This window comes from Habropoda laboriosa, unplaced genomic scaffold (assembly GCF_001263275.1).
Source record: "Habropoda laboriosa isolate 0110345459 unplaced genomic scaffold, ASM126327v1 scaffold95, whole genome shotgun sequence".
NCBI lineage: Eukaryota > Metazoa > Arthropoda > Insecta > Hymenoptera > Apidae > Habropoda > Habropoda laboriosa.
In genome coordinates this window covers 733200-760189 of record NW_017100204.1, presented here as the reverse complement: position 1 = coordinate 760189, position 26990 = coordinate 733200, and the positions used below count along the sequence as shown (strand labels likewise).

At 40.4% G+C, this 26990-nt stretch overlaps 1 protein-coding gene across 1 annotated transcript in view; it reads right to left on the bottom strand.

Moving 5' to 3' along the window:
• Positions 1-26990, bottom strand: part of LOC108570590 (rap guanine nucleotide exchange factor 2-like) — an 82923-nt gene that overhangs the window by 5038 nt on the left and 50895 nt on the right. Inside the window, 16 exon segments of the mRNA XM_017932472.1 lie at positions 1226-1396; positions 2901-3017; positions 4252-4569; positions 4664-4787; positions 4789-4928; positions 4991-5222; positions 5314-5525; positions 5600-5784; positions 5855-6159; positions 6236-6470; positions 6549-6852; positions 6927-7219; positions 7301-7762; positions 7848-8200; positions 8284-8496; positions 12654-12752. Of these exon segments, the coding sequence (XP_017787961.1) occupies positions 1226-1396; positions 2901-3017; positions 4252-4569; positions 4664-4787; positions 4789-4928; positions 4991-5222; positions 5314-5525; positions 5600-5784; positions 5855-6159; positions 6236-6470; positions 6549-6852; positions 6927-7219; positions 7301-7762; positions 7848-8200; positions 8284-8496; positions 12654-12752 (3763 nt within the window).

Here is a 26990-nt window from a genome sequence, read left to right as displayed (position 1 = left end):
TTCTGGGCCACCTTCAGCTTTTTATAGATGAACACTGCAGCGATACTCAAAATGGTGTCTATAGTAGACGGTAAATAAATCTGCATTTATCTACAAATATCTCAAGGTGACGCTAAAATATTCGAAGAGTAGGTTATCTCAAGGACCTCTTTGAACCGTTTTACGCGACGCAAAAGAAATTCTATCCACTAAGAGCAGAATAATTTAAAGTGGTTCACCCTGTATACATTAAAATCTCTAATTAAACAGTTCTGCTAATATATAAAAAGAACTTGATTACACTTGAAATCTCCGAGACACTCTGAGAACTCCAAATATCTAAAGTATATCACTTAAGTCTTGGATAAAATTCCGAATAAACCGTTCGCATGGATTCCCGTATCAGCCTAACTACCGTCTTTTCCTTCCCCAAGATAAAATTGATCTTTTTCCACGAACGAGAGAAAGGAAAAAGAGATCAATTTTATCAGAGAAGAACGGTACTCGTCGTACTCGTTCAGAAAACGCGTGCTCGAAAGAGACAAACGGGTTTAGGAGGAAACTGTACAACACACTCGTTATTCACCGCTAGACCAGCCCAAGAAGAGGAAAGCACAGAGAAAACCAGTTAATACGTGTATATATAACATATGTACCCTGAAAAGAAGCCTCGTTTCTCCGTTAAATCCTGAAGGAAACCGCGAGAAACAGTGAAAACGATCATATCACACAACGGTCGATGCAAAATAGAAAAATAAAAAATAAAACGCACACTTTTCTATTTAACGCACGCACAACCTACACACACGTGTAGAGCAGGCAACGATACTCACGTGATTGTTGGCGTGCACACGCCAACCCTTCGAGCAAGCGATTAATACAGATTAAGCCAATGCATCGCTGTACATATCAATGAATGCCTCAAGCCCCGACACGTTGCTTCCGGTCGATACAAAACTCTCTCCAATTTAACCAATCCGTCTAACCCGTCCTTACTTTAATACAGCGCTCCAAGAGACATTAGTGCTCTTTTCTTCTTGCAAAAATATTTCTACGTATATATCCATCACCGAAAGGAAAAAAAGAGTCATGCACAGTAGATCTACATGTAAAATTCCGGAAGCAACGGAGTATCTCACAGAGTGAAAGAGATAGTTCTACGAAAAGAATGTGATTTAAAAAAGCCCCAAGTGTTGCGGGAAACTGAGAAACTGAAGAAACACAGGCAAGACAATCGCGGACTCACCTTGAGGATTTTGGGGTTGGTGATGGTGATGATCGTAATAATGTTGGTGATGGTGGTGGTGGTGGTGGTGATGATGATTGTGGTTGTGATTCTGGTTGTGGTTGGCAGGAAGCGGAGGTAACACTGCTACCGCGTGAGGGAACGGAGGTGCACCACCTCTCAAAACAGACCCTGCACCACACACAGGCCACATACGAAATGTTTCTTTACAAAATGTACAATGTCTCACCCCTGCTATTTTGTCTTTTATCTCAATCTGGTTCTTTTCTCTTTAGATGGGGGAAGTGACAAACGGAAGGCACGATGATAATTGCATAAATGTTTTATCAGGTGATTTTTCGTTGATCTACCTCGAAGGGATGAAAGAACGAACGAATTTCTGGTTCCCTTTTTTTGTTTTTTTTTTTGTTTTTGTATGAACGTGAAGGAAGATTCCTAGAGTGAGTACCGCGAGTGCAAAGATCGCAAAATAAATAATCAGGTCGAAGTGTCGTATATAAATATCTCTGTATGCGTGTATGCGTGAAGAATGCCCCTGCGTAAAGAAGCGAGTCTCTGTGGGAAAAAAAAAGCTTCAAGCGATAAATGTACTGAAAGCAATCGGAACTCCCGGGATAGAAGCGGCTATAAAGCACGTTTACCTACGTTATCGGCGCAACGCTTGGCTAAACGATAAATAAACAAAGTGTACACCGTAGAGGACGGTAAAAGAAGTGTACGTAAATATGTATATATTTATATGTATGTATATAAATATATAAATATGTATATTGCATATACGGCTGCATCGTAAGTTCTTTTTTTTTCTCTTAACTACCATAGACGAGAGAGAATGAAGATGAGTGGCCATGGGACATACGTTTTTTTTTTTCATTATAACGTTAAGCATTACTAATCGTGAGCTGAACTGTGAAACGAATGATTCGGGGGGCGTGTAAACGGACTACGACTGTGTGAAACGGCAAACTGTAATGAGAAAACATTTTGCGTTACTTGTCAATATCGAAAAAGAAGAGAAAACAAAAAATTTGATTAAAAAACAAAACAAGAGAGAAATAAAAAGTGTGAAACAAACGTGACAATTACACTCGAAGGATACTCGATATAGTCATCAAGAGACGTACAACAAATATCACACGTTTCCAAAAGAAAAAGAAAAGAAAAAAACACGTTATCATTCCTTCGTTTACTAACTACCAAAGATATATATGTATATATAAATATACGTCACACACTACTTGATAAAGAACAAAATAGAGATTCTTTCTGTACGATCATTTCTGCGAGTACGATAAATTAAAAAAGGAGAAAAAAAAAAAAGAAAAGTTGGAAAACAGAGACTCATTTAAACACCCAACCGTACCACGATACGAACTTTCACGCAGTTACTGTGTCAACCAACGACATACACGATATTACACACGTGTCGTCGACGACAACGACGACGTTTTATAATTGAAGAGAATAAAAAAAAAAAGAGAGAAAAAAAAATGAGATAAAAAGGTAACTTCATCTCGTTGGACCACTCCAGATTCTTTCTTTGGTTCTACCTTCTAGTCTACGGAGCGGGCAAAAAAAAATGGGAGGGCTGGGGGAAGAAGAAGAGAGGTAATGAGCACGAGCTTTTGTGGAGTTGTTTGGTTGTTTGGTCTCTTTTTGGTTCAAGTTTACGTACCTTGCATGGCGGAGTGCCGTCTTTGAGGTGGCGGTGGACTACCACCAGCTTCTACGCTGCTTCCACTGTGGCTGTCCAGCTGTGTACTGTGACCACTGTCACTGCTCGTCACCGAACCTACGCACACGTCCCCAAGACACTTCTATCACTACACATTCTAGCCCAGTTCTCGCCCTGATGCGTCGGCTAACTGCTAATTATCTAACAAAGATTAATCGCGTTTGTCAGACGCGTGTAATCCGTACCACTCTCTTTCTCTCTCTCTTTCTCTTACATACTCTTACATTCTTTTCTCTTTCTCACACATTCGCTCGCTATCTCTTTCTTTCTTTCTTTCTCTTTCACTTGAAAAATAAGGGTCAAGAAAACGCCAGTGACGCCTATGATTTGTCGACTTGGTCGCTATTTAAAAGAGGTCGCGCTCGCACAGCATTTGTTTTTTGATGCACGCCTACCCAGAGATCGTCCTTCTGTAAGCGACTATTTAGCTACTTCTAACAAAGAAGCGGTATAAAACTGAATTTCGTGTTGCTCTATCGACGAAAAGATAGCAAATGGAAAAAATATCGATCCGTGGAAAGTGAACACACTTCCATGGGTGATATTATGATTCCTACAATAATTAATCGTAGTTTCGTTTCACGAAGTGAAAAGGGATTGTTAAAGACAGCCTTGTAATAAGATTTGAAAACTACTAGTCTAGTTACAAATCGTTTAAAAATTAGCTAAAAAAAAAGAACGAACTATATATATATATGTGTGTATAGCATTGATAATTGTTGAAGGATGTGATTCACGCGTCCGTATGTCCCATGGTGAGTGATCTAAAAAAACTGAAGCTAGACGTGCTTCGCCCTGGGATCAGAACCGTGATGTGTATAACACGGGACGATAATATTGATCGAAAAGAAGCGCGAGCTACGGTAATCGGCGTACAAGATGCGTGTAAAATGGATAAGCTAAGTATAAACATGGAACATTTATGAATTGCGTAAACGGCTGTGCAGCGTGCATATAAAATGAGATAGTTTCTTAGATTTGCGAGACCTGACCAGTCTGTACGGTCACGAGCAATGAAACAAAGTGCACTTTTGATGGTACTTCGCGAGATGTGTCTGCTGTTTCGTGTGTGTGTGTCGCAGTAAGAAAACGTTCAAAAATAAAAACGAAAAGAAGCACCGTGGTGGCTCATCGTCTAAAGCTAGCAATATGTATATAAAGACACAGAGAGAAACTGACATTGTAAAGTATTCACGTGTATATGTACGTGTGTGTATGTGAGTATGGTGTTAACGTTGATTGACAGCATCTCGCTTCGAACCATTTTACGTGTCGAAATTGATCAACTTACCACTGGTCAACGTTTTTCTTAACGGCTGAAGATTACTCAGGCTGGTTACGCTACTACTTTCAGCGCTGAGATCGACAGGTGGTGGTAAACTGGAAGGAGTATCGCTATGGGATCTCTCATGCATAGGAACTCTGCTACCAGATCCTACTCTCCTAGGTGCACCGGGACTAGGTTCCAGTCCGCTGGAATGCAATGCCAATCCCGGCACTGGAAGCGGTGGTGGACAGTGTTTAGATTGGTGCGGACGAGTTTTATGGGGATCAGAGAGCGCCAATATTTTTCGTACAGCCTGTGGCGATGCTGCTCCGAACTTTGTACCTGAAAGTACAAGATAATTATTTTATTTGTCGTCTTATAAAAACGTGATATATTTAACTTGCGTACAATCCAGAATAAATGTCAAAAATCGTACCTTGTATACTCTTTCTACCTTCACTGGTGCTGCTAGCACTACTCGTAGTCGACAGAGTCGGAGAAGGATGCCTCCTTCCTCTACTCGCGCTAAGAGGTACCGCTGCAGCCATCGCGACAGCTCCTGATCACTTTCATGTTGGCAAGGTATGCTTTCACTCTTCGTACCATCTGTGCTTCCTCGAACATTTTCTTCGGATTCGGCGCAGCGGTAGACTTCTTTCGCCTCTTCACTGTTGCCGTTTGCCCTCCTGGACATTGCAACACTGTTATTAAAAGTGAATCGTCACATTTCTCGTTCTACTTCTATACACACGAATTATGTTACCTTGATTGCCGGTTGTCATTTGATTTAACGCGACCATGGCGGAACTAGGTGGCTGACCACCTCTTTCTAACATTATCGATAAATCGTAAGGCGAAGAACACATGTTCGTTAACGTTCTCACTTCTTTCGCGATCATTCTTAACTTTTCAAAGTTCACCAAACCTTCCACTCTCGAGTCGTTGCCAAGATGTATAAATGTCAAATCTTTCTTCACTACGGGATAAAATGGAATCTAAAAGAGAAGAAAATATTTCGTGTTATTTCACCGTATAACGAAGGAAGAAATACGAAAACGAACATACTGCGGTAAGGCGATAACGTACTATAGGAGGCTGTGTTTGTTCAGATGCTACCAGTTGTCGATATTTGCTCATGTTACGACTAGGGTCCATTAATTCTTGTAAATCGCTGAAGAGCCTCTGATATTTACTTGGCAGTTTTTCCCAAGAAGCTCTTAATCTCGATACAGCTCCGTGACCCAAACCAGATACAATTGCAAACATTGAATTGAAATTTTTGCACTCCTTACATTGTCCTATTTACAACAAGAAAATATTAAAGGTGGAAACATGGAAGAAATCTCAATATCTATGGATTAAAAGAACTCACGAGCTATTTTTATAAATTGTTTTATTATTTTACTACGTCGAACGAGGTTATGTTCAGAACAAACTTCTGTCACAACCCAAAACATTTCTCTGTTGACTAGTTCCGCGAACTGCCTTAACATAGGCACTCCATATCTACTCTTTAAGTCGAATAAATCATCCACGTATTCCGTAGATTCAATTTGCCTAATAATAAAATTGAAATAAATATTTTCTTTCTATTTTAATATATATTTTCCAAATGTTATCAACTCACCTGAATATACTGAAATCTTGAAGAGTCAGCTGAATTGCAACTTCAACCGCGTTTAATTGTAAGAAGTGAACCTGAGATTCGCGAATGAGCTCTGGCGCTTGATCGTCTGCAACGAGCGTCTCCGAGATACCGTTCGTTTTTAAATAATATCGAGAACTCAAGCCAATTCGTTCCGCGAGATTTTGCAATTGATCGGGTAACCTGCGTTGTTTAATCATACCCCCTTCTCCAACGCTAACTTCAGCTAAAGAGAAGTTTGAACTGCTCTCGGTTATGCCAAACTCTTGAAGAGCAAGCATTACCACCTGAAAGGATATATTAGCATACAAATGTAATCCTTCAGTTATGCACATAGTTTCCCAAAATTGAAGATATATATACCTCGTGTGCCGTTGTTTCTTTGTGAATAAGAAGATATTTACAAGTTTGATCAGCTTTGTAAACTTTCAAAACGTGTTCCGGATAGTCAGGCGCCCTTAAGTCTTCGTAACAGTACAACGACGTAAGATCAGGATTACTTTTAGAATGATAAAGATTAGTAGTGGTCTGTGAAAGTCCTCCTGTTCCCGGTGGTGTATGAGGAGGTGCGAGTGGATCATCTACATGTACACCATCACTGGAAAATATATTTCTTTTAGAATATTCTCATTTTCAGGTATGAAGAAGGCAATGCACACGTGTATTTGGAACTTACTTAATAGTATTCTTTGGCAGTATATTCATTTTCATGAGAGCTTTTTGAAATCTCCTTTTCGGTCCAAGCGTCATGAATCCTTTGTGCTCCTTTTTAGCATCTTTACACGGAGAAACATTGGAATCGGGAATTAAAAGTGGAACACCGTCTACCAAAGGATTCAATGGGTTTACTGGAGTTATCGGGTCCACATGTGTGGACAACCTTGCACGTGGATCTGTTTGTAATCTTGAAATCTCGGGTTTGTTTGCTCTTCCCCGCGGCCTCGGCGAATCGTCTGGCATCTGAAGCATTTCTTTAAACGCTACAACAGTAATTCATTGCTCGCATAAAAGAAGCATAATGTGCAATTTATTGTTCCTACGAGATAGCACATACCAAGTAAATTCGATTTAACAGTTATACTGAGATGGGTAGATCCTCTTAAAATTTCAAGAGCCCTGGCATGATTCACATGCTCGAAACTCTGTCCGTTCACTTCTAAAATCTGATCACCCCGTTTCAATCCAACATCTTCAGCCTTTGACTTTTTATCAACTTTCGAAATAAAAATGCCGAAACCTCTTTCGTATCCCCCTAAAATACTAAAATGCAGAACCTCGTCTCTAGTGGGCCTCGCCAATGTTACATTCCGCGTTCTCGCTTTTGCCGCACACGCAATATTTAATAGTCTGCAATTTAATCAAGTGCTTAAATCATATATCTCAGGAGTTGTACAAATTTAAACAGTATAGATTTCAGTTGACATGTACCTTTGTTGCCCTTGCATTTTCTCTCTTTCCAACCCAGTTTCGAATGCTTCTAAAAATTCCATCATCGCTGGATCCGTTTCAAAATCCGTAAAATGATTATTTACCCAAAGAAGCACTACACGAGCAACTCTGTCTCTGACTTGTGCTTGATCAAACCATTCTAACAATTGATTCGCAACTAATAAAGGACTATCAATAAAAGTTCGATGGGTTAATAAGAAATCTTCTATATATGTGGGATCGGTAATACTGTTTTCTTCGATTAGTTGTAACATTAAACGTTCGGGAGTTCCGCGAATAACTACGTGACCTCTGCGTGCTCCACCGTCTAAAGCACCCCTTAATTCCGTTACTAGAATTACTCTTCCATTTTCTTCGTGCCGCCTTGTATTTTCTTCCCCTTGATGTTGAATTCTAAAGTAATCTGCTTGCGTGACACATACGAATTGGCAGTCATCGCATCTATACAGAAAATAAATTTTTTTAATACGATATCGTTCGTATTTAATAAGTTTAAAAAAATGTGAGTGTCAAACATAGAACTCACTTTGTCCTCATGACACCTCTATGTAAAAGTCTTTCCATAGTGGGCAAGATTCCAAAACTGTCACCAAGGTGCAGTTGTTCAATGTCTCCATTGCTATGCTCAATTTCCACAGCACCATTGATAAGCACACTCCAACTATCCAATTCTTCTCCATCATTTAAAACTATCATACCAGCACGTTCAACCACAGCAAACACCATTACAGCGCACAGCGCTCTCCTTACTGCCAAAGTCATATTTGTAAAGGCCTTTAATTGTTGTGTAAATTCTAAAAGTGTTTCTATATCATCTTCTGTTCTTTCCAGGGGATCTTTCTCTAAACATTCTCTGACTGGATCACGGACAGTCAAGCTCTGTAAACAGAAAGTAACTCTTACTAATTTACTCATTTTCAATTTAAAACTTTTTTTACAGGTGTACAAGAAAATATACTTACATCCATACTCTCTGCAAGATCTTCCTCTTCATCGCTATCTACTATGGATTCAACAAGCCCTGAAAGATCAACATCATCTGCATCTGCATCCAATGAACCTTGTACAGATGTCATGGTGTCTGAACCACTGTATGCTGAACTTGTGTCACTCGAGTGGCTGCTTCTATTGGACTTTTGGTACAGCTCTGGCCTGCCTGTCAGGCCTTGAGAAAACTACACAACAAAAAAAAGAAAATTTTTCAATTAATTTACATGCTTCCTTACAAATAATACTTTGTTACACAAGTTTTATCCGAGAATACTATCAAAATTCGTTTGATAAATATTTATACAACGGATATGTGCAACTGCATTAGTTTACTATCGAACATGACATACATCGTAATATTTTCGCATTAATTAAAGATGGTCAACATTCGCTTTGTTACAGCTACACGTTCAAGTCTGCAAACTAAAGTGTTTACATTAATGTTCATGCCAGACGACCGTGGTACAAAGCAACGTATTATTCTTCGTCGCGATATATCGGTGCAATCACGATTGTAAACAATAGCACGTTGCAGTCGAACATATCAATGCACTATTCGGTCCCTTAATGAGAGAGAGAGAGAAAAATGCCTACGAGAATAACATGCAACGATGTATCATTATCCATGGATCGACATCAATCTGTCAATCGGCAGGAAGAGGCTGCAAAGAACGGGATCAAGAAACATATAGGACAAAAACATGGGTTCTACGAGCAGTGATCGTTTACGGAATAGTACCAGGAATGGGCGTGATGGGGACAGGCTCCGTTCGTAAGTTAGGTTAGGTTGCCAGACATGACATCACGCACGCAACATCGAGCGACCAGAGAGGAACACGCACAGCGAGAAAGAGACAGAAGTAGTGGCACACGTATGTATGTCTAAACAAAAACACCGTGACATCTGTCATCTCGCGTTAATCAACGATCGAATTGTTAATGTACGTGCACGGTAACGAAACGTTCCGCGGAACATCGCGAAACGAGGAAACTATCGTTGTAAACCAAGGCCATTTTGAGCCGCGGGAGATCGTTCAGACTCACTTGGTACATGCCGAAGGCGTCCATCCTATCTCTTGCTAATCTCTTCCGCGTTTCAAAACACGAGAAACAACGCACAGAAACAACCAGTGTCCGGCCACATTCTCCTCTCGTTCTTTCCCCACGGATACGATTGAACACTTCACGTAGCTTACAACTACCGTTCGCGAGCGCATATGCGGCTCCCTATATACACACAAACGCGACGTGACCTTCTTTGTGTGCGTTTACGAAGAGAGCTCGTGGCGCGTCTGATGTGCCCCGTGTGTCGTGGGCCGTCAGCTTAGCCGAGTAGCGGACATGGGACTGCCTCTCGTCCCTCCCCCACCCTCCGTCCAGCCACCGGCATTCCCTTCGAAAACGTAGGGTCACGTGACCCGACCGAGCGGCAAGCTTCAGGTCCGTCACAACAGGGGGGCGCACGTTGGGGGGCCCACCTGTAGCTTCTGACCGTGCCACTAACAAAACACACTCCTCCCGATGACGCGCCGAAAATGTCCGTCGAAATTTTCCCTTCACCCTACTTGCACCTCGTTAATAGTCAATTATCGACCACATACTGCTTTTATATACGTACGCCTCGTTCCGTGTTTTGTTCTATGCTTTCAAATTACCAACATATTGCGAATATTTCTACGAACAGTGGATACACAGTCTACGAACTGCTGTTAGTTGCGAAAAAGTAAATACGAAAAGAACACGTCCCTGGAAGGTAACACACTGCAATTCGATAAAACTTCGCGGATAAAACAGTTTCCCATGAATAATTAATCGTGCATCAACAAGGACGACCGGTTGTCAATCACACTGCACGAAGAAATAATTCATCAATACCATCGCGATGTTTCTATTGCGTAAAATATCATCGAGTGTATCTGAAAGCCATCGAGAGCGTGTGCACACACTCCTCTCTCGCGCGGTCGAGTGGGAACACACGGGAGAGGCTTAAAGGACGATCGTGTGAAACGAGCTTAAGGAGTCGACGGTCGGTCAATCGTCAGTCGGTAAGCGATTGAGAGAGAAGGAGGATGTACGGAGAAGAGAGTACCGGTCTGTTCAAAGCATCCAACACAGCGGATAGTAACTGCTCAAAGGCCACTGGCCGACCCGACGGATGATTTATACGACCCGTTATGTCGTGCCCATGTCTCACTTTTCCTTTTGTCCTGCTCCACAGACTTTCCAAATTGCTTCTCCCATTCAGTTTCTTCCTACTCTCGACCGGCAGACACTGGGCATACCAGTGCATGCCACCGATGTGCATTCCACAGACTCTTTAGGGGAGAGACACTTTAATGTAGATCATCTTACTTGCACGCGATGCGCCTTAACGAACTTTCAATCCGGGAGTGCAGCGTGTTGGAAAACGTTTTAAGGGAAAAATTCAAACTTCCTTCAAATATTTATTATAGACGAATTTTCGACGAATTACAGACGAAGTTACAATTCTATTCTCAATTGTAGATGGCAGTGGTACTGCACCTTGAAATTTCGTCTTTAAATCGATAACTGTGATTAACATTCTTTTTTCTTTTTTTTTTTTTAAATGAAGCAAAGAAAAATTCGAATATCCTCGAAAAATATTTAGTCTACATAAATTTTCAAGTACGACTAATTTGTCAGTTACAATTCTATTCTCAATTGCGGAATTACACCTTGAAATTTGGTCTTTAAATCGATAACAGTGATTGCGATTCTTCTTTATTTTTTAAACAACGAGAAAGAATTGAATTCTGCGCGAGTAAAAGACTGTCAGAAGCATCCAAGTTAAAACGCGTGTATTTAAAAAAACGAGTGAATCGATATAACACAGGAAAAAAAAAACACTTTTCTCCGAGTACAACGCGCTCGTAAATCGCATCCCGCGTTGCGTTCCACTTTCCAACCGTAGGAAAACCTCTTCTCGCTTTACGACGATCGCTATTTACTCTTCGCAGCTTGGAAAATTTTCCGCACCTATATAACGTCTCGATGGGAAATAAGAAAATTCACCGACACTGATAAAACTTCTCTTCACGGGTTCGGTGTGCATTTGAAATGCATGGAAAGCGTGCAACGAGGAACCGAAAAAAAGAAGAAGAAGAAGAAGAGTTCGCCACTGGTCGGGCGCTTTCAACGCTGATTCTACGCGTCCTCTTCGTTCATCTCGCTCTCTTTTTCGATTAGCGTAAACACGTGGGCGTCCCGTATCCACACGTCACGGATCGACGACATCAAAACTTTCCTCCGACTACCTGTGCACCGCGCCGATGACGTAAGACAAATGATCGCGAACCGTTGCAATGGAAAATGATCAGCAAAAGTGCACGTGGTTGTACATAACGATAGATAACGGCCATGCGTCTCTGTCGGATTGCATCTGATACGAATGCACCGTGCTATCGATTGCGCTAGATTGAAACAAGGTGTAACCAAGTCTATCCTTGCAACTCCAGAGATGCTTTAAATAGCTCTGCGGCTTTATGTGAGATTAATTGCACGGTGAATTTGAAAGGATGAGACGGTTTTCGACGAGAGTACCCCATTAAAGACGGGATACTCTTGAAAGAGGCTTGGGTAATGTTGTACTTGTTTTTGTGCGAGCAAATTCAATTACCGCAGAATTGAATACCTTAAAGATTTTCCATTGGATACGATTGTTTCCTTAAAAATTAATGTCACTTTGTACTAATATTAGACAGTGTAATATGAACGTCGGATGTTTCTGGGAGGATTGGAAATATTTTTTAAACTGAAACAAAGACTGTTCCATTGGACGTGATTATCCCTTCAAAAATGAATAAGATTCCCCACTAATATTAGATCGCGTGATACAAAAGGTAAAATTTTTCCGAGCGAATTCAAAATATTTTTCAAATTGAAGCAAACATTTTATTCATTTGTCAATGGGATTCCACCAAAAAGAATTCCTCGCTAGAAGAATTTTTCAACACTCAACTAATCACTTAATGGACCAATTAGCGAATAATTAAAAAGTTCCACCACCTATTCGAAAAATACCTCCGACATTTTCCATTCAATTTGCAACAGTATCTCCCAAACACACTTAGTCTGAGGCGCAACCGAAACTGGTCACAGGCCGCTGCTTCGAAATAACTAATGGACACATCCTCCTATACCGAATCTCGCCTACTACATCCCAACAGATATATTTCTGACGACATCATCGGTGCAGAAGAATTCAGGTCGAAAAAGGAGCGCTACTGTGAGAAATGCATTCCTAAAGTACGGCCCGAGGGTACAACGCTTACAATTTCTACCTGAAGTGAAAAGAGAGAAGAGTTGGAAAACAGATGTTTACCGTGTCATCGAAGACCAGGTTGACCTGTCGATGGTCGGTTATGGGATGAGGGTGCGGTGGTCGATGCATCCTTCCTCCGTGCACTTCCGGGTAGTCGATCTGCAAAATTGCAAAAGAGAAAAGAAAAGTAAGAACAACTGACAAAACTGAATTTTTCATTTGAATAAAAATACGTGATTTTCGTTCCACGTACAAATCACGTGCAAACCGTATTTTGATCGATAATCCACGCGACGCAACCTGCGCGCTCGTATTTTCTGGTTCACAATCACCCTTCACCTTTCGCTAAGCACCGGGAACACCGCCCTTTTCGAAGCTCCAAAATACAGAAATTGTTCGGCGTGCACGCTACCTCGGTTAACGTAACTTCCGCGAATTTATTCAGAAAAGATTTTTCTAGCTCGAGGGAGATCGCTAAAAATGCTCGTTCTCACGTTCGTCGAAGATCTCTGGTTACTTAATCGGTTTATTTTAAACCGGTTGCAGAAATACTTTGGAATATTTGACTATTTCGTGGAAAGATCTCTCTTTTCGTTTCAATTCTGGCGATACTACTTTGTTGAAAGACAGAGAGCTGTTGAAATATGGTGGAAATATCGTCGTTCTAATGTTAAATCATCAAAATTGCAGTTTTAGCGAATTTCTACAATTTTATTTATTTTTCTGCAACAGAAAATGCTGAAAAAATTTCGTAAGTATAAAAAGCGCAAAACTGTGATTACTATTTTTTAATCACCGTATGTACAATGCTAAAAATATCGTCGCGTTAATAGTAAATTATCAAAACTGCAATTTTTGCAAATCTGAACTAACTGCACAATTACTCAATAAAATTTCTTCAGTCTATACTATTGTACTGCACGATTAGCGAATAAAAATCAGAGCAAACACAATTCTCCATTAATTAACAAACCAATATCCTCCTCTCAAAATACTACTAACCCATCCATCCCATCCACCCGAAAAAAACACGTCTCCACAACTGTCCATTACTACATATCAACCCGCCCAAAAGAACAAACAACCTGGTAAACAAGTATCCGAAGAACGCATCAATCTCGAATCTAATAACATTCCATCCACAGCCTACGAGCACACAAACATCCATCAAAACAACGTTCCGTTGGAAAGCTGATCGCTCAAACTCGAGTACACAAATCGTCGTGCAGCTTGTCGACAGGGACGAAAGCATGTTTCGAATTTCTCCAGTGACATACAGCTCCTCCACCTCCTCCTCTGCAAAAGCCAGCCATCGTGTCTCGTCCCTCTGGAACGACACTCTGCCGTGATAATCTAATCCGGTTCCACCTGCGACTTCTTCTGCAGCTGCGTCAACTTCTCGCCCCTCGCGCCACACGTTACACTCTCTCTGTCTCTCTCCTTTTTTCGGTCAACAGAGCTCGTTGTTCTACGATGTGCACGGAGGGGAAAAGAAGAAGAGACGACAGAGGAACGACGAAAAAACTGAGAGAGAAAGAGAGAGAGAGAAGAACGCAGAGAGACAACGAGATGAGCGTGCCCGAGGGCCGGAACCCGTAGGCCGGACTTCCGGTAGATACGCCGATTATACTCGCCATTCACAGAACCGCTCCCTCGCGACTCGATTGTCAGAGGCGAGCACCAGTAGCAGCATTTAGCCAATTTCGGGATGAAAGTTGAATTTCCACCGGTCGACGTGATACGTTGATTCGATTGGCAACAGCCGATGCGAAACGTGGCGAAAAATATTGTTCGGCGCGCCGGAAATGAACGGAACACCTTCCTCTCGACAGACAGGTGTTTTCTTTTTCTTTTTTTCGTTCGTGAAACTCGAGTTCGCGTAACGCGTGACACGCGTTGTTTCCGGGAATTTTGTAACTCTTAATTGGCTCCCGCTTGCGCGTGATAATCAACAGGGAAAATTACAGGTGTTGCAGAGGAATACGTCTGAAGGTAACTTTTTTCCTGAGAGAATCAGTGTAGTTCGTAGAAATATTTGTTTATATGAAACTTTGTTTAACCTTTTAGATACGGTACGCCACTATAGTGGCTTCCGCGGATAGCACCAATTTGGGCGGTACGACACTATGGTGATTCGTTCGTGAAACTCGAGTTCGCGTAACGCGTGACACGCGTTGTTTCCGGGAATTTTGTAACTTTTAATTGGCTCCCGCTTGCGCGTGATAATCAACAGGGAATATTACAGGTGTTGCAGAGGAATACGTCTGAAGGTAACTTTTTTCCTGAGAGAATCAGTGTAGTTTGTAAAAATATTTGTATATATGAAACTTTGTTTAACCTTTTAGATACGGTACGCCACTATAATGGCTTTCGTGGATAGCACCAATTTGGGCGGTACGACACTATGGTGACTTTCGTGGATATCATGATTTTCGACGGTATTATACGTTTTTTTGCTTTATTTCGCATTTGTTTCGCCTAAACCACATTTCCTGGCAATATCGAAGCTGTCGTTGAAGAGTACACGTGTCGGAGGATCGTCATGAACGGTTTTTGTGCCATCCGCGCCGTCCCAGGGGTACCCACTTGCGGACGAGCGCGCCATACCTAAAAGGTTAATACTAAACGTGCCGACACTTTATTTGTACCCTATTCTTAAGCGGATAGGAGGTAATCATATTCTCTCGAAAGGAATACAGGTGATTGTCAATTGAATACAGGAAACAACGCAGGAATCAGTCGTTAAATAATAATAATAAAAAAAATGACACATTTTTATTTTTAACATGAACGGGAAAAACAGATGCACTTGTTAAAGGAGAAAATTGACATTATTGATTATGCCACAAGACTGCCTTCGTATATGATTAATATTTTTCTAATTGCAATTTTGTATTACAAAAACTGCAATGTATAATATGAATTCACTTAAATACAGCAAAGTGAACATTTTTCGTGATAAAAGGACGTGGAATATCGTCGAAAAGAGAATACAAAATCAGCGTCGTCCAATTTGTGTTAAAACCCGTTTCGCCTCGAAACACCGTCTAAACTTCATCCCGCTTAGGAATCTCCGCGAGATAATGGAGCAAGTATGTTAATTATCGATTACTCGAGCCAACCTGTACACTCTCTAACCACTGTTCTCCTCAACATCTACTTCATTCACGTCCTAAACCACAATTCACCGCTGCTATCAAAGACGCTGCAGGCGAAAGTATTGCGTGGCTGTCGAGATTATTCCAACCATCGACCGCAAAGTATTAAAAAAAAAAAAGAAGAACTACTCCATTCTCCGTTACACCTACAATTATTAACTCGTCAGTATCATCGTTTCACCTTACACAATGAACATTCGCTAATTTCCACGAACATTTGCGAACCTGGTTATTCCGTCGATCGTAATCGTCGCGTGCATCTTCCACGTCGATAGTTCTTTTATTCAGTTTTTCTTCACACTTCCGGTACGAATATTCAATGTTTAGCAGAACACGTGCCAAGATACGCGAATTGTGACACTCGACGGGGAAATAAAGCTTCTGTTATGCGAATGAAGATATTCCATTATCTACCGTCACTTCCTTTCAATTACATACACCGACGGATTTTTCCACTTGAATTTAAAGGTCCGTTTAAATGTACAGAAGCAAGTGAACGTGTGCAGGTGACGATAGTGATTATTTGTTTATGTAAATTATGTAAATTGAAATTTGAGGAACACAGAGAATTAGGAGAATTGACGTAGAAAAATTGGAGGTGTCGTCCGATAAGTAGAAGTAACAAAGGAAAATTGGGGAATGTAATACAGCGCAGGAAATTAGGAAAATTGATGTAAAACAGTTGGAGGTTTCAAAGGAACATTGGGGAATGTTATAACACAGCGCAGGAAATTAGGAAAATTGGTGTAAAAAAGTTGGAGGTTTCAAAGGAACATTGGGGAATATTATAATACAGTAGGACACAAAAACGCGGGAAATTCAAATTAAGTTCATTTTTTGGGTGCTAATAGAGTTTCTTCGTCGCTTAAATTTTCTCCAGCTTCAGAATTTCTCTGTTTCTTCTTTATTTTAATCGCGTTACACGTAGACAGTAGCAATTTTATTATTACTATATTATTACGAACAAACCAAAAGTGTTACATTAAAAAACTTTTACGAAAACTGTCTCAAAAAAAAAAAAAACTCTTAGCGATACGAAAAGTTCGCGAGCAACGAGGATCGAACGAAGTTCATCGTGCAATAAAATCTCTTACAACGAACCGTAAAAATGATTGACAATGCGCGAGGACGCGTGGGTGAAACAGCAAGCGTGCATCTTCCTCTTTTCTCATCTGCCGATGTTCTCGAGGCTTTGTAAATCGGATTTCTCAATGCGCGCCGCTCGAACGCGTAAACAAACGCGCAAAAGGGAAACGAAGTGGATCACGCGCCACGCTCTGTTTGCCGAGAGGCGAATTATAAAATCGCGCGCGGACAGTCGCGAACCGCGTGACGCAATCTTCGACGTGGAAAATGTTCACGCACGTTCTCCCTTCCTCTTTTTTTTTTTTTTTTGTTACTTTTTACGTAATGAGTCGAATTATAAACAAGAGCGTTTGTAATTCTTCGTTGGAAATTGCAGACCTTCGACGATTCCACGGACGATCGAGAAGTTTGGCAATCGATGCCCGTGACACTGTGAGACACTTCGACGTTAGGTCAATGCTTTTTCGAGATCGACGATGTAACCGTTTCGTAACTGATTTGTGCGTGAAAGTGACTGATAAACACCTTTCGTTTGTTTTTCATTCCTCTCTTGTGAAATTGCAGCGTTCTCGGTTAAAGGGTTGATATTTGCGTCCCAGTTTTGCGTGAATTTCGCAAATGAAGTTTTAGTCGAAGCTTTATAATTTTCAAATCTTCAAATTTTTTAATTTTCTAATATTAACCCTTTGCGATCGGCACATTTCTCTGGTTGGACTATCAGCTAGTCGAAGCAAATTTAAATTTTCAAAGTTATTTTTGCATAGTTTATTTATTATATATATAAGGATATTGAAAAACAGAATATTTTGAAACTGATACATTTTGTTTAATACATACTAGTTATAGTGCATAAAAATAAAACGTTTTAATTTTTGTAATTTTCCAAAGTATGATACTTGACAAAACAAAGATCATGCCGCCATAGCGGCGACACCGATTTCTAGAACAAAATTGAAATGCCGCCACTATGGCGGTACCGATCGCAAAGGGTTAATTATGTTTCAAATTTTATTCGCTGTTTTCTGAATTATTACTGAATGATCATTTAGAGGAAATCTTTGCATTCCTCTTTTTGAAACATTATCAACCTTCCCTTTAAACTTTCAGAAATTCATTGGTCTAATTTTTTTAAAAATTCTGTTACTTCGTAAATAACGAATAATCTGAACACTAATCTAACACTAATTTACTGTGAAATTTCATACTACTTTCATTAGTAACTCCCTGGGTTTAAAACGAAACCACCTTTTGTACTTGATTTGCGAAGCATTCATACTTAAAAAATATATTATTCTAATAACAATTGACACACCTATAGTCCTAAAATATGTATACCCTCTCACACCGAGCTTCGAAGTGTTAAAGTCGATAAATAAGAAATATCAGCAAAATGTAAATAAATTTCCAATTTTAAATATCCCAGAATACTTAATTACTAGCTAAAAATCTCTCGTCCTTTAAATTCACGTTTCCCAGAGCAGACGCACGCAAAACAAACGACACCCAGTTCTGTGGGTGAATAACACGTGGTAGAAAGTTTAATACGAATATATTTTATAATAATAATTGCACAATAACGATAAAGACACATAAAAAGGAATAATAATAACCTGATCAATGCTCCCTTATTCTTTCTCGCATATATGCTCTCGCACTCTTTGTTCTCATTAACAACGCGGTTCTACTGTTTACTCGCTGCTTTTCTCTAGGACACTGCCCGTTTCCCCAATCTCGAGTCGATTCGAGTATCAGCCATAGATACTACACTACACTCACAACATATTATTAAAACCGATTCCACAAGTTCCACTCTTCACACATGACAAAGTTCAGTAAAAAGTACCTAACTGAGGTACACAAGATGTTCGACAACTACACGCCAGATCGATCAACAAGCACGGAATAAAATAAAATCTTTTCCTTCTTACACGAAGACAGATCGTCTAAAAGGACTGAAATTTCTGTTCTTCCTAGTTATCTATCTTGCCCGCGTAAATGTTATCAGAGCCGAATGGAATTCATTAACGGACCCTCGGAATAACTCTATCAATAGTCAATCCGCTCCTCGTTACAAAACGCTAATGGTAATTCACGTAATGCTGGAACACATTCCTAAAATACGCACAGCTAAATAGCAAGTAACCTGAAAATTGCCATCGCTGATCAATACGTTATAAATTTACACCGCACTTCAACGTAACTCCGCCTCGCGTAACTCAATAACGATCGATGTCCAAATTAGTCCCATCGACAAATTCCCTCAACGCCTACAAACATAACGATAATCGTCCAATCCTCCGATGAATACCGAAATCTACATTCACCGACTTGGCGATTATTTCACCGATCATTCCGCCAATAGTTGACACGTGAGAATAACAGCCGAAATCTACATTCACCGACTTGGCGATTATTTCACCGATCATTCCGCCAATAGTTGACACGTTCCGTGACACGTGAGAATAACAAGCGTTGGCTGAACGTGGAAATTGAATTAAGAAGACACTGTGGAACGGATAATTGTACAATGGGTTCAATTCTTCGCGCATATTTTGCGTAAGCAGTTTGTCATTTTTAATCGTAGGTCACTCTGGGACGATTTCGAATTTTTGGACGATTTCAAGTTTGAGGCTCTTTGATCGACAGTAAATGGTACGCTATTTCCATAAAAGAAACGACTAATTTTGATACAATATTACCAAATATTAAAACAGTTCTGTTGCACTTTCACAGCAGAGAAATTTCAAAAATAAAACTGCAAAATGGCCTGAAAGACCGCACGTGGCGAGGAACGTGTTAAATATCGTTTCAACCCTTTAATCAATAACCTACGCATTTTCACGCACACTAAATCTTCCCTCTCCGCTAATTTTGAACAAAAACAATTTAACATTGATATGCTCGAGATACTAAAAATGTAACTAAAAATATTGAACATTAAACCAACAAAAATACAAAAATAAACATTGTAATAGCGAAAAATTTAGAAAACTTCAAACATTCTTCAATTTTCCCCTGTTCCACGAACAATTCCATAATCTTCCATCCAAATTTTTCACACACATCTCGTTGTGGTTGTGTAACACGTGATAATAAGTTCAATAGCAATATATTTTATAACAATAATTTCATAATAACTGTAAACACACGTGAAAAGGAATAATGATCAACAATATTCTCGCGCACTCTCTGATATCAATAACGAGGTTCTACTGTTTTACTCCCTGTTTCTCTCTTATGATCCGCTCGTTTTCCAAATCTCGAGACGATTCGACAAACACACTACATTCCCGCCATCACTCGCAACATATTATCAACCCTTTCGCTCCGAATGGCGTATATATACGCCCTCGAAGAGCGTACATATACGTTCATACCATATATACCTTTGTTTCATATTTCACATATGAGATACTTTCGTTCATCGAATACCCGACAACGCTGCATGCCTCAAACAGTTGACTGTCACGAAATAAAATGATATTACTAAATATAATAAACTTGATTGTAAAATTTAGAGAACAAGTGTCAACTCAGTGTCGACTAGTCAGTAATGCGCTCCGTTCATCAGCGATCATATTTTGTCACAAGCGCGCCGTAGCGAAAATGTTAAACCAATTCCACACTCGTTTCCACATCAGAAAAAAGAATCGTCCAATTTCCAACGCGTGCCCCGTACGTGTCGTGGACGATCATGACGAATAGGAGGTAAACGTGAGCTCCGTGTGAAAAATTCTTTCCCGTCGCGGCAATTACGTGTGGATCGCTCGATAACGAACGATCGTCGTGCGTCTTCTCGCATTCCTTCCCCTTTATCTTCCGCTCGTCCTCGTTATATATTCACGCTCTGCGTGGGCCCTTCGGCCCGCGTGGGCGAACGCGTATACACGCGCGCGATAAAGCCGACATTTCTGCCGCGAACGGGATACGCCGGCCCGTTCCATTTCGTTTTCAATAAACTTTAACGAAGGATAGGATTATCGGTTCGCTGTTTAATTATCAATATCGGCGAGGATCCGCGGCTTTTCCTGGATCGGTGGAGGAACGGTGTTGTGACAGAGCTTCTTTGTGTACCAGAGAAGCTCCAGTTTTTGTTTTACGAAGTTCGAGAAAATTTTCTCAATTGATTGTAATATATTACAATTTTGTGTTTAATACACTGTGCAGATGATATTTTCTTTGGTATTATCGGATCCGAGGATTAAGCGGGAAAGTAGATTAAAGTGACAAGAATGCAATACTTTAACCCTTTCGATTATTCTTACTTTTTTTTTAAGAGTTTCTGATTTGTCCATCGATCATCACGTCTGTTACGAATATTAAATTTAGATCAGTTTTTCTGAGAGTGCTCAAGTGAGACACATGTGTTAATGCGATTTTTCAACTTCGTTCAAAGCTCCTCTAAAATTCATACTCTTCCCGTGACACGAAGTGTCTTAAAAAAGGAGACGAAGAGGTTCGAATTGAATTGCCTTGGAAGGTGAGTAAGTAACATTATTTGCAGAATATTCTTGAAAATATACGCAGAGTTTTAAATGTCAATTGCTATTTTCCATATACAATAGTTATCAATTATTCCAAAATTCATACTGTTAAAAACTGGGAATAATTTTGAATAAGACTTCTTTGAAATTATTTGAAAAATTTTTAAACAGCTTTAAATATTAAATACTTTCCAACCAACATATTACAACACTGAACATTTCACGTTCACAGAATAACATATTTCCGTCGCAAAAGTCGACCCCGTCAATGATCTATCAACGTAAACAAGAAATATACACAAACACTCTGTAAATTCGCCATTAGAGTAACCTTCTCTCTTAACATTTATAACGCCCAATGTTATTTACCAAGGAAAAAAAGTTCCACCGTTTCCTCAATCTCCGCTCGTATATACATTTATGTTCGTTCGATTCGAGCGAACGAACGCGCTAAACTGGCATGTAAATAATTCCAAGAAATATTAGCGTCACGTGTAAATGCAAGCAGCGCGTCGGGTTCATGTTCGTTCTTTCGTAAATTCCAATCGAACGAGACTGCGGTTCTTTCCGATACGCGTGACGATTGGGAAACGAGAACGGCCGAGTTATAAGTTTAAGACACTTGGCAATTTTCTCAACCCTTTAATACCGCCAAACGAGCTTCTAACAAATAGTTTCCCGATGGTTCATTTGCAAATATCAAAATTAAAATTCGAACTTCTTTTTCGGGGAATTTACGGTTATCTGGGTATTTAAATCTTCCGAGTCTCGATTTTTTTACAACTCAGATGAATTACTGCGTTAATTCTCGAGAAGACAGATGAATTTCACAATTTATGAAGCAGAGTGCAATAACTGTACGAAATTTAAGGCGCGAAAAACGAACTATACTATTTTCTCATGAAATTCAATCATTCTTATTATTTCTTGATCATTCTCTTCATCACCAGAGAGATCAAATCAGACAATCGAAGTTCATATTTAACCCTTTCGCGACGGCGGAACTAGGCACCAGTACGCCGCTAACGGACGTGCAATTAGTGCACACCGTGAGTGTCTCGCGTTTTTCGAGCTCCCAGCGTGTCCGTGTAAAATCTTAGAGGATTTCGTTGGAACAGCGGAGGATTTAAGGGTGTGTCGGATAAAGGGAACGTTGTCGAGGCCTTATTCTGCATTTTAAAATAAATCTTCACTTTGAGTTGCTGAGGCGCGAGCCAATGCGACGCGCTTAGTGGATGCCGGGTATAAACGGCGCCAGCCAGTGTCAAGCATTTAGTGGATGGCGGATATAACCGGCGCCAGCCAGTGTCAAGCATTTAGTGGATGCCGGATATAACCGGCGCAAGTCGCGAAAGGGTTAAGTACACTTCTAACACAATTTCAATCGATCTCTGTCGGACGTACGCGCGCATTTCAAGTGCGGTGAAAGAAGTTCTCCTTCTCAAAGGGTAAAATTACAAAACGAATGATTTTACCTCGTTCGAGACGACCGATAAGGGCCTCGGTGTACCAGGCCAGCTTCTGGATAACGAACGACCTTTCCTCTTCCTCGCGACGACCCGAGGTCGCCCGGTCCGATTCATGTGTTTCAACATTTTCCACGATCAAAATTCTTCTCCGCTGGCCGAACCACAGTTTCCAGTTTCCATCACTCCACAACTTCGTCCCCGCCCCTTTGTTCGTCACTTCGATTCATTCACTCTATCACCCCCGTATAATATATCTCAAACCACCGGAAATAGTCGCGAGAAATAAAATCGAACGGAAAAATGAAACGAAGAAAGAAAGAGAAAAAGAACAGAAGAATCACTGAAATAAAATTTCTCCACTAATATTCTCCTTTCACCTTTTAATACCCGGTGAGAACCATAGCGGAATCGTTTAAAACGAGCACACTATAATATAGGACAACTTCGTTCCGAACTATCAATTGCACTCGATTGTCCTTTCACGTAACTCGTGCTTTCACCTAAATTCTTCCGCTTGCCACACAGTCAAAGTATCTATTTCTCTTTTACGGGTCTGCTTGGATAAAAATTCCAGGTTAAATTTGTCACACTGGTATCGATCCACGGGAGAGACAGAAAGAAACGTGTCAAGAGTACAACTCGTTAAAAAGAGTATATACTAGATACGCACGCGACACTGTCCTCCTTAAAACGGCACACTTCGAACCGCTAATAAGTCACCAGAGATAGTCGTCGATTCACGGAGGATTGGCGGCGCGTGTATCAAGGCCGGAATATCTTTGGACTTTCCCTGCTAAGGAGGTGACGATTCTCTTCGTTCGCCACACACACGCATGCACACGGCTTTTGCCCGTATCACACGTCTAACGCAAGAGCGCGGTCTCGAGCACATCGCGCGTCACGATAAACTGAATCGTGAACGATTCTTGAGGGCCAAAGAGTGACTCGACTGGTCGTCACGTGACTACGCATGCAGTGACGTAGGAGAACGAGGCGAGTAGCCGCCGCTGTCAGATCGTATGGGACACACGTAAAATAGAACGAGCGATAGCGCGTTTATCGCGGCCTAATGGAGCGTGGCAGCGATCGAGACCGAGCTTTTTTCCGACAATCCTCGAGATCGTTCTTGCGGTTTTCAGAGTGGAGGGGGAATTTTGGGTGGAAAAATGAGGAGGCTGAGATGTTTTGTGGATCGTCCATCAGTGAGGAATGGAATGAGAGGTGGAAACTTGAGGAATTTGCGGTGAAATTGTAATAGGGGTTTCTTTTCGAATATTTGGAAGATAATTTGTTTAAAAAAATTAACGAGATTTAGGTGGAGAGTTGGTGGAATTACGGTTTCAAGTTCAGACAAAACTGAGGAAGGTGAGAGATTTTGCGGATCTTCGAGTGTGAGGAATGGACTCAGAGATAAAGCTCGAGGAATTTTTAAGAAAACTGTAACAGAAGATCATCTCGAATTTGTTTGGAACAGTTTTTGTCAATGTACAGAGATGATTTCTTGTGAAAAGAAATTAGCAAAATTTAAATGGAGAGCTGGTGGAATTGCAGTTTCAAGTTTAGATAAAACTGAGCAAGATGCCGAGATATTTTGCAGATTTTCCGAGAGTGAGAAGTAGAATCCGAGACAAAACTCGAGGAATTTGTAGCGAAATTCTTTTTGGAATAGTTTCCCTCGGTATACAGGATGTCCGGTAAGTCCAGACACAATCAACGAGGAAGAACCTTCGCGAAAAACTAAGTAAGAAACGTAGAGCAGAATTTTTTCACTTCGCCACCAGTTTCCTAGAAAAATCACTTTGAGCATGATTTCCTCGATCGTTTATTTTGTAAAATAGTCTCAAGCAGTTGGAAACAAGGGCGCTCTACTAAACGAAGAATAGAGAACTGTAGGGTAGGCAGAAACAGTGACAGAGAATTTTTGTAAAACCATAATTAGAGTTCACGTGGGTATGCGTAAAAATAACTGGGAATTTCGTGACGATATTTTAGTCGGCGGGTCGAGAATGAAAAATAGCGATAAGGAATAAATGCTAAACTTTGTCGTACGTGTTATTTTTGCTTACGCAAGTTACGCTTGCCAAGAAAAATTACTTCTCTAAAATAACAGCAAGGATCTATATTTGTGTGATTCTAACGTATTGAAAAATCTGAAAAATTCGCGTCACGTATGAATGGATATTTTCAGAACGAAAACTACACGGACGGGAGAATATCATTCAGCAACCTATCGCAATTACATTCGCGTTACAAAAATCTAACGTCTGAAAAACAAAATGTACTTCCTTTTATACTTCTACGGTGTTAAATTGTTAAAAAAAAAAAATCGTCACGCTGTAAATGTTGAAAAACTACAATCCGAGGATTTCACACGGACTTCATTTCATTCTGTCCTTTCACAAAGCTCGAGTACTGTATACCAAAAGACATCTCATCTCTGACGACAGTATAAAACCAAGTATCACACACTTCGTCACCACTGACGCCGTCATAACCCCCCCCAAAAAAAATGATGAAGAAGAAGAGACAAAAAACTGGAATAAAATTCCAAGCTGAAAGTGAAATACAGTGCTCGAAAAGAAAGTATGCCGCCGTCTATCGATCCTGTTCCCGGCCATACACGCGTTCTTACAAAATTCCGCTTCTGTGTAATTTTTACGAAAGCGAAGGTCCGTGACACATGGTCGAACACGTGTTGTGTAGAAAGCGACGCCGGATTAGCGTCGCCGTACAAAATGGGGAGAAAGAAAATTTGGGACCGAGGAGGAGACACGGCTAGACCTCTCTCCGAGGAGAGTTTCGAGACGATTTCTATGCAAACCCGGCTCAGGTGGTCCGAGCAAAGGGGAAACAATGTTGGCCAACCGGAAGGGAAAATAAGTGCAGCCACTTGCCATCTAAAGTGCAAACCACTGTGCGTAAGCTGGGACGGTGGGATTTGGGACGGTTGATGGTCTGACGTGAACGCCAAAGAATAAGAGAAATAGCGTGGATATAAGGAAAATTGTAGCGATCATCGATTATATCTGAATTTTCTGATTTTCTTGGAGCAATGCAATTTGTGCATTTATTGGTATTGAGTGAAAAAGTTTGCATTTTTATTTTACGTTAACATTTAACGAACTCTTAATGAACTGTAACCCTTTGCGGTTCTACACTACTGGCCAAATGTTTGGAATCACTGTGCATTACAAGTTGTACAAAAATTTCCAGAATAAAGTTAGTAATTTTGAGAATATTTTAACCAATTTTTCCTCGCACAAATCAACCGGAATAAGGTAAAATACTATCGATCCCCGCAACATCAATTTCAAATCTATAAAAAATTAGCAGCGGATTCAATTTTACCGTAAATTAGCAGGTGATTCGAAACTTTTGGCCGGTAGTGCATGTCGGATCAGACTCGGCATAGGAATTTTTGCCTTCAAATGTCATACAATGATGAATTATAAACGATAATAAACCATTTTTTTTTTTTGCATTAATATTACAGTGAAACTTAATATTTGATAACTAATATTGCGCTGAAATATTGAAATAAAGACAAACTACACGAATTAAGAAACTCGGGCCGCAAAGGATTAAAATTAAGCTACATTGAATTTTCGATCAACTGGACAATTTAATTGAAAATCTGGTGAAATAATGATTTTCTATGTTATGAAAAATTGTTTCAACATATTTCTTCCTGATATTCATAAGAAATATTATTTTTATACTAGAATACCGAAATGTCGATAAACAATCTTCATTTTATCTTCCCAAACCAAACGATCCATCCTTAACGACAAACATATCGATCCAACCTCAGACGATCCCCAAAAGATAAATCATCACACACACAGTCAAAACCCACCCCAAACACCCGCAATAATTTCCCCAAAACTGTAAACCAGAGCTTGCTTCCACCTGCCACCCCCTTTAGAAACCACTTAAGAATTTCACCAACCATCCAGACAGACCTATCCAAAGCCTCTCCGCGGGAAACGACGAAAAACGAGCTGGAAGCTCTCGCGAAGTAAAAAAATCCCGCCCTTAGAATACATAGTAGTCCCTAGTCGAGACGCTCTCGTGAAAAATCGCCCCTGAAATATTTACACGGGGCGATCTTTCTCTCTCTTCGGGTAGTAACTGGTGGCGGACGCGAGCGCGTAGAATTATTAAGACGAATAACAGAAGCGGGAGATGTTCGTGGCGGAT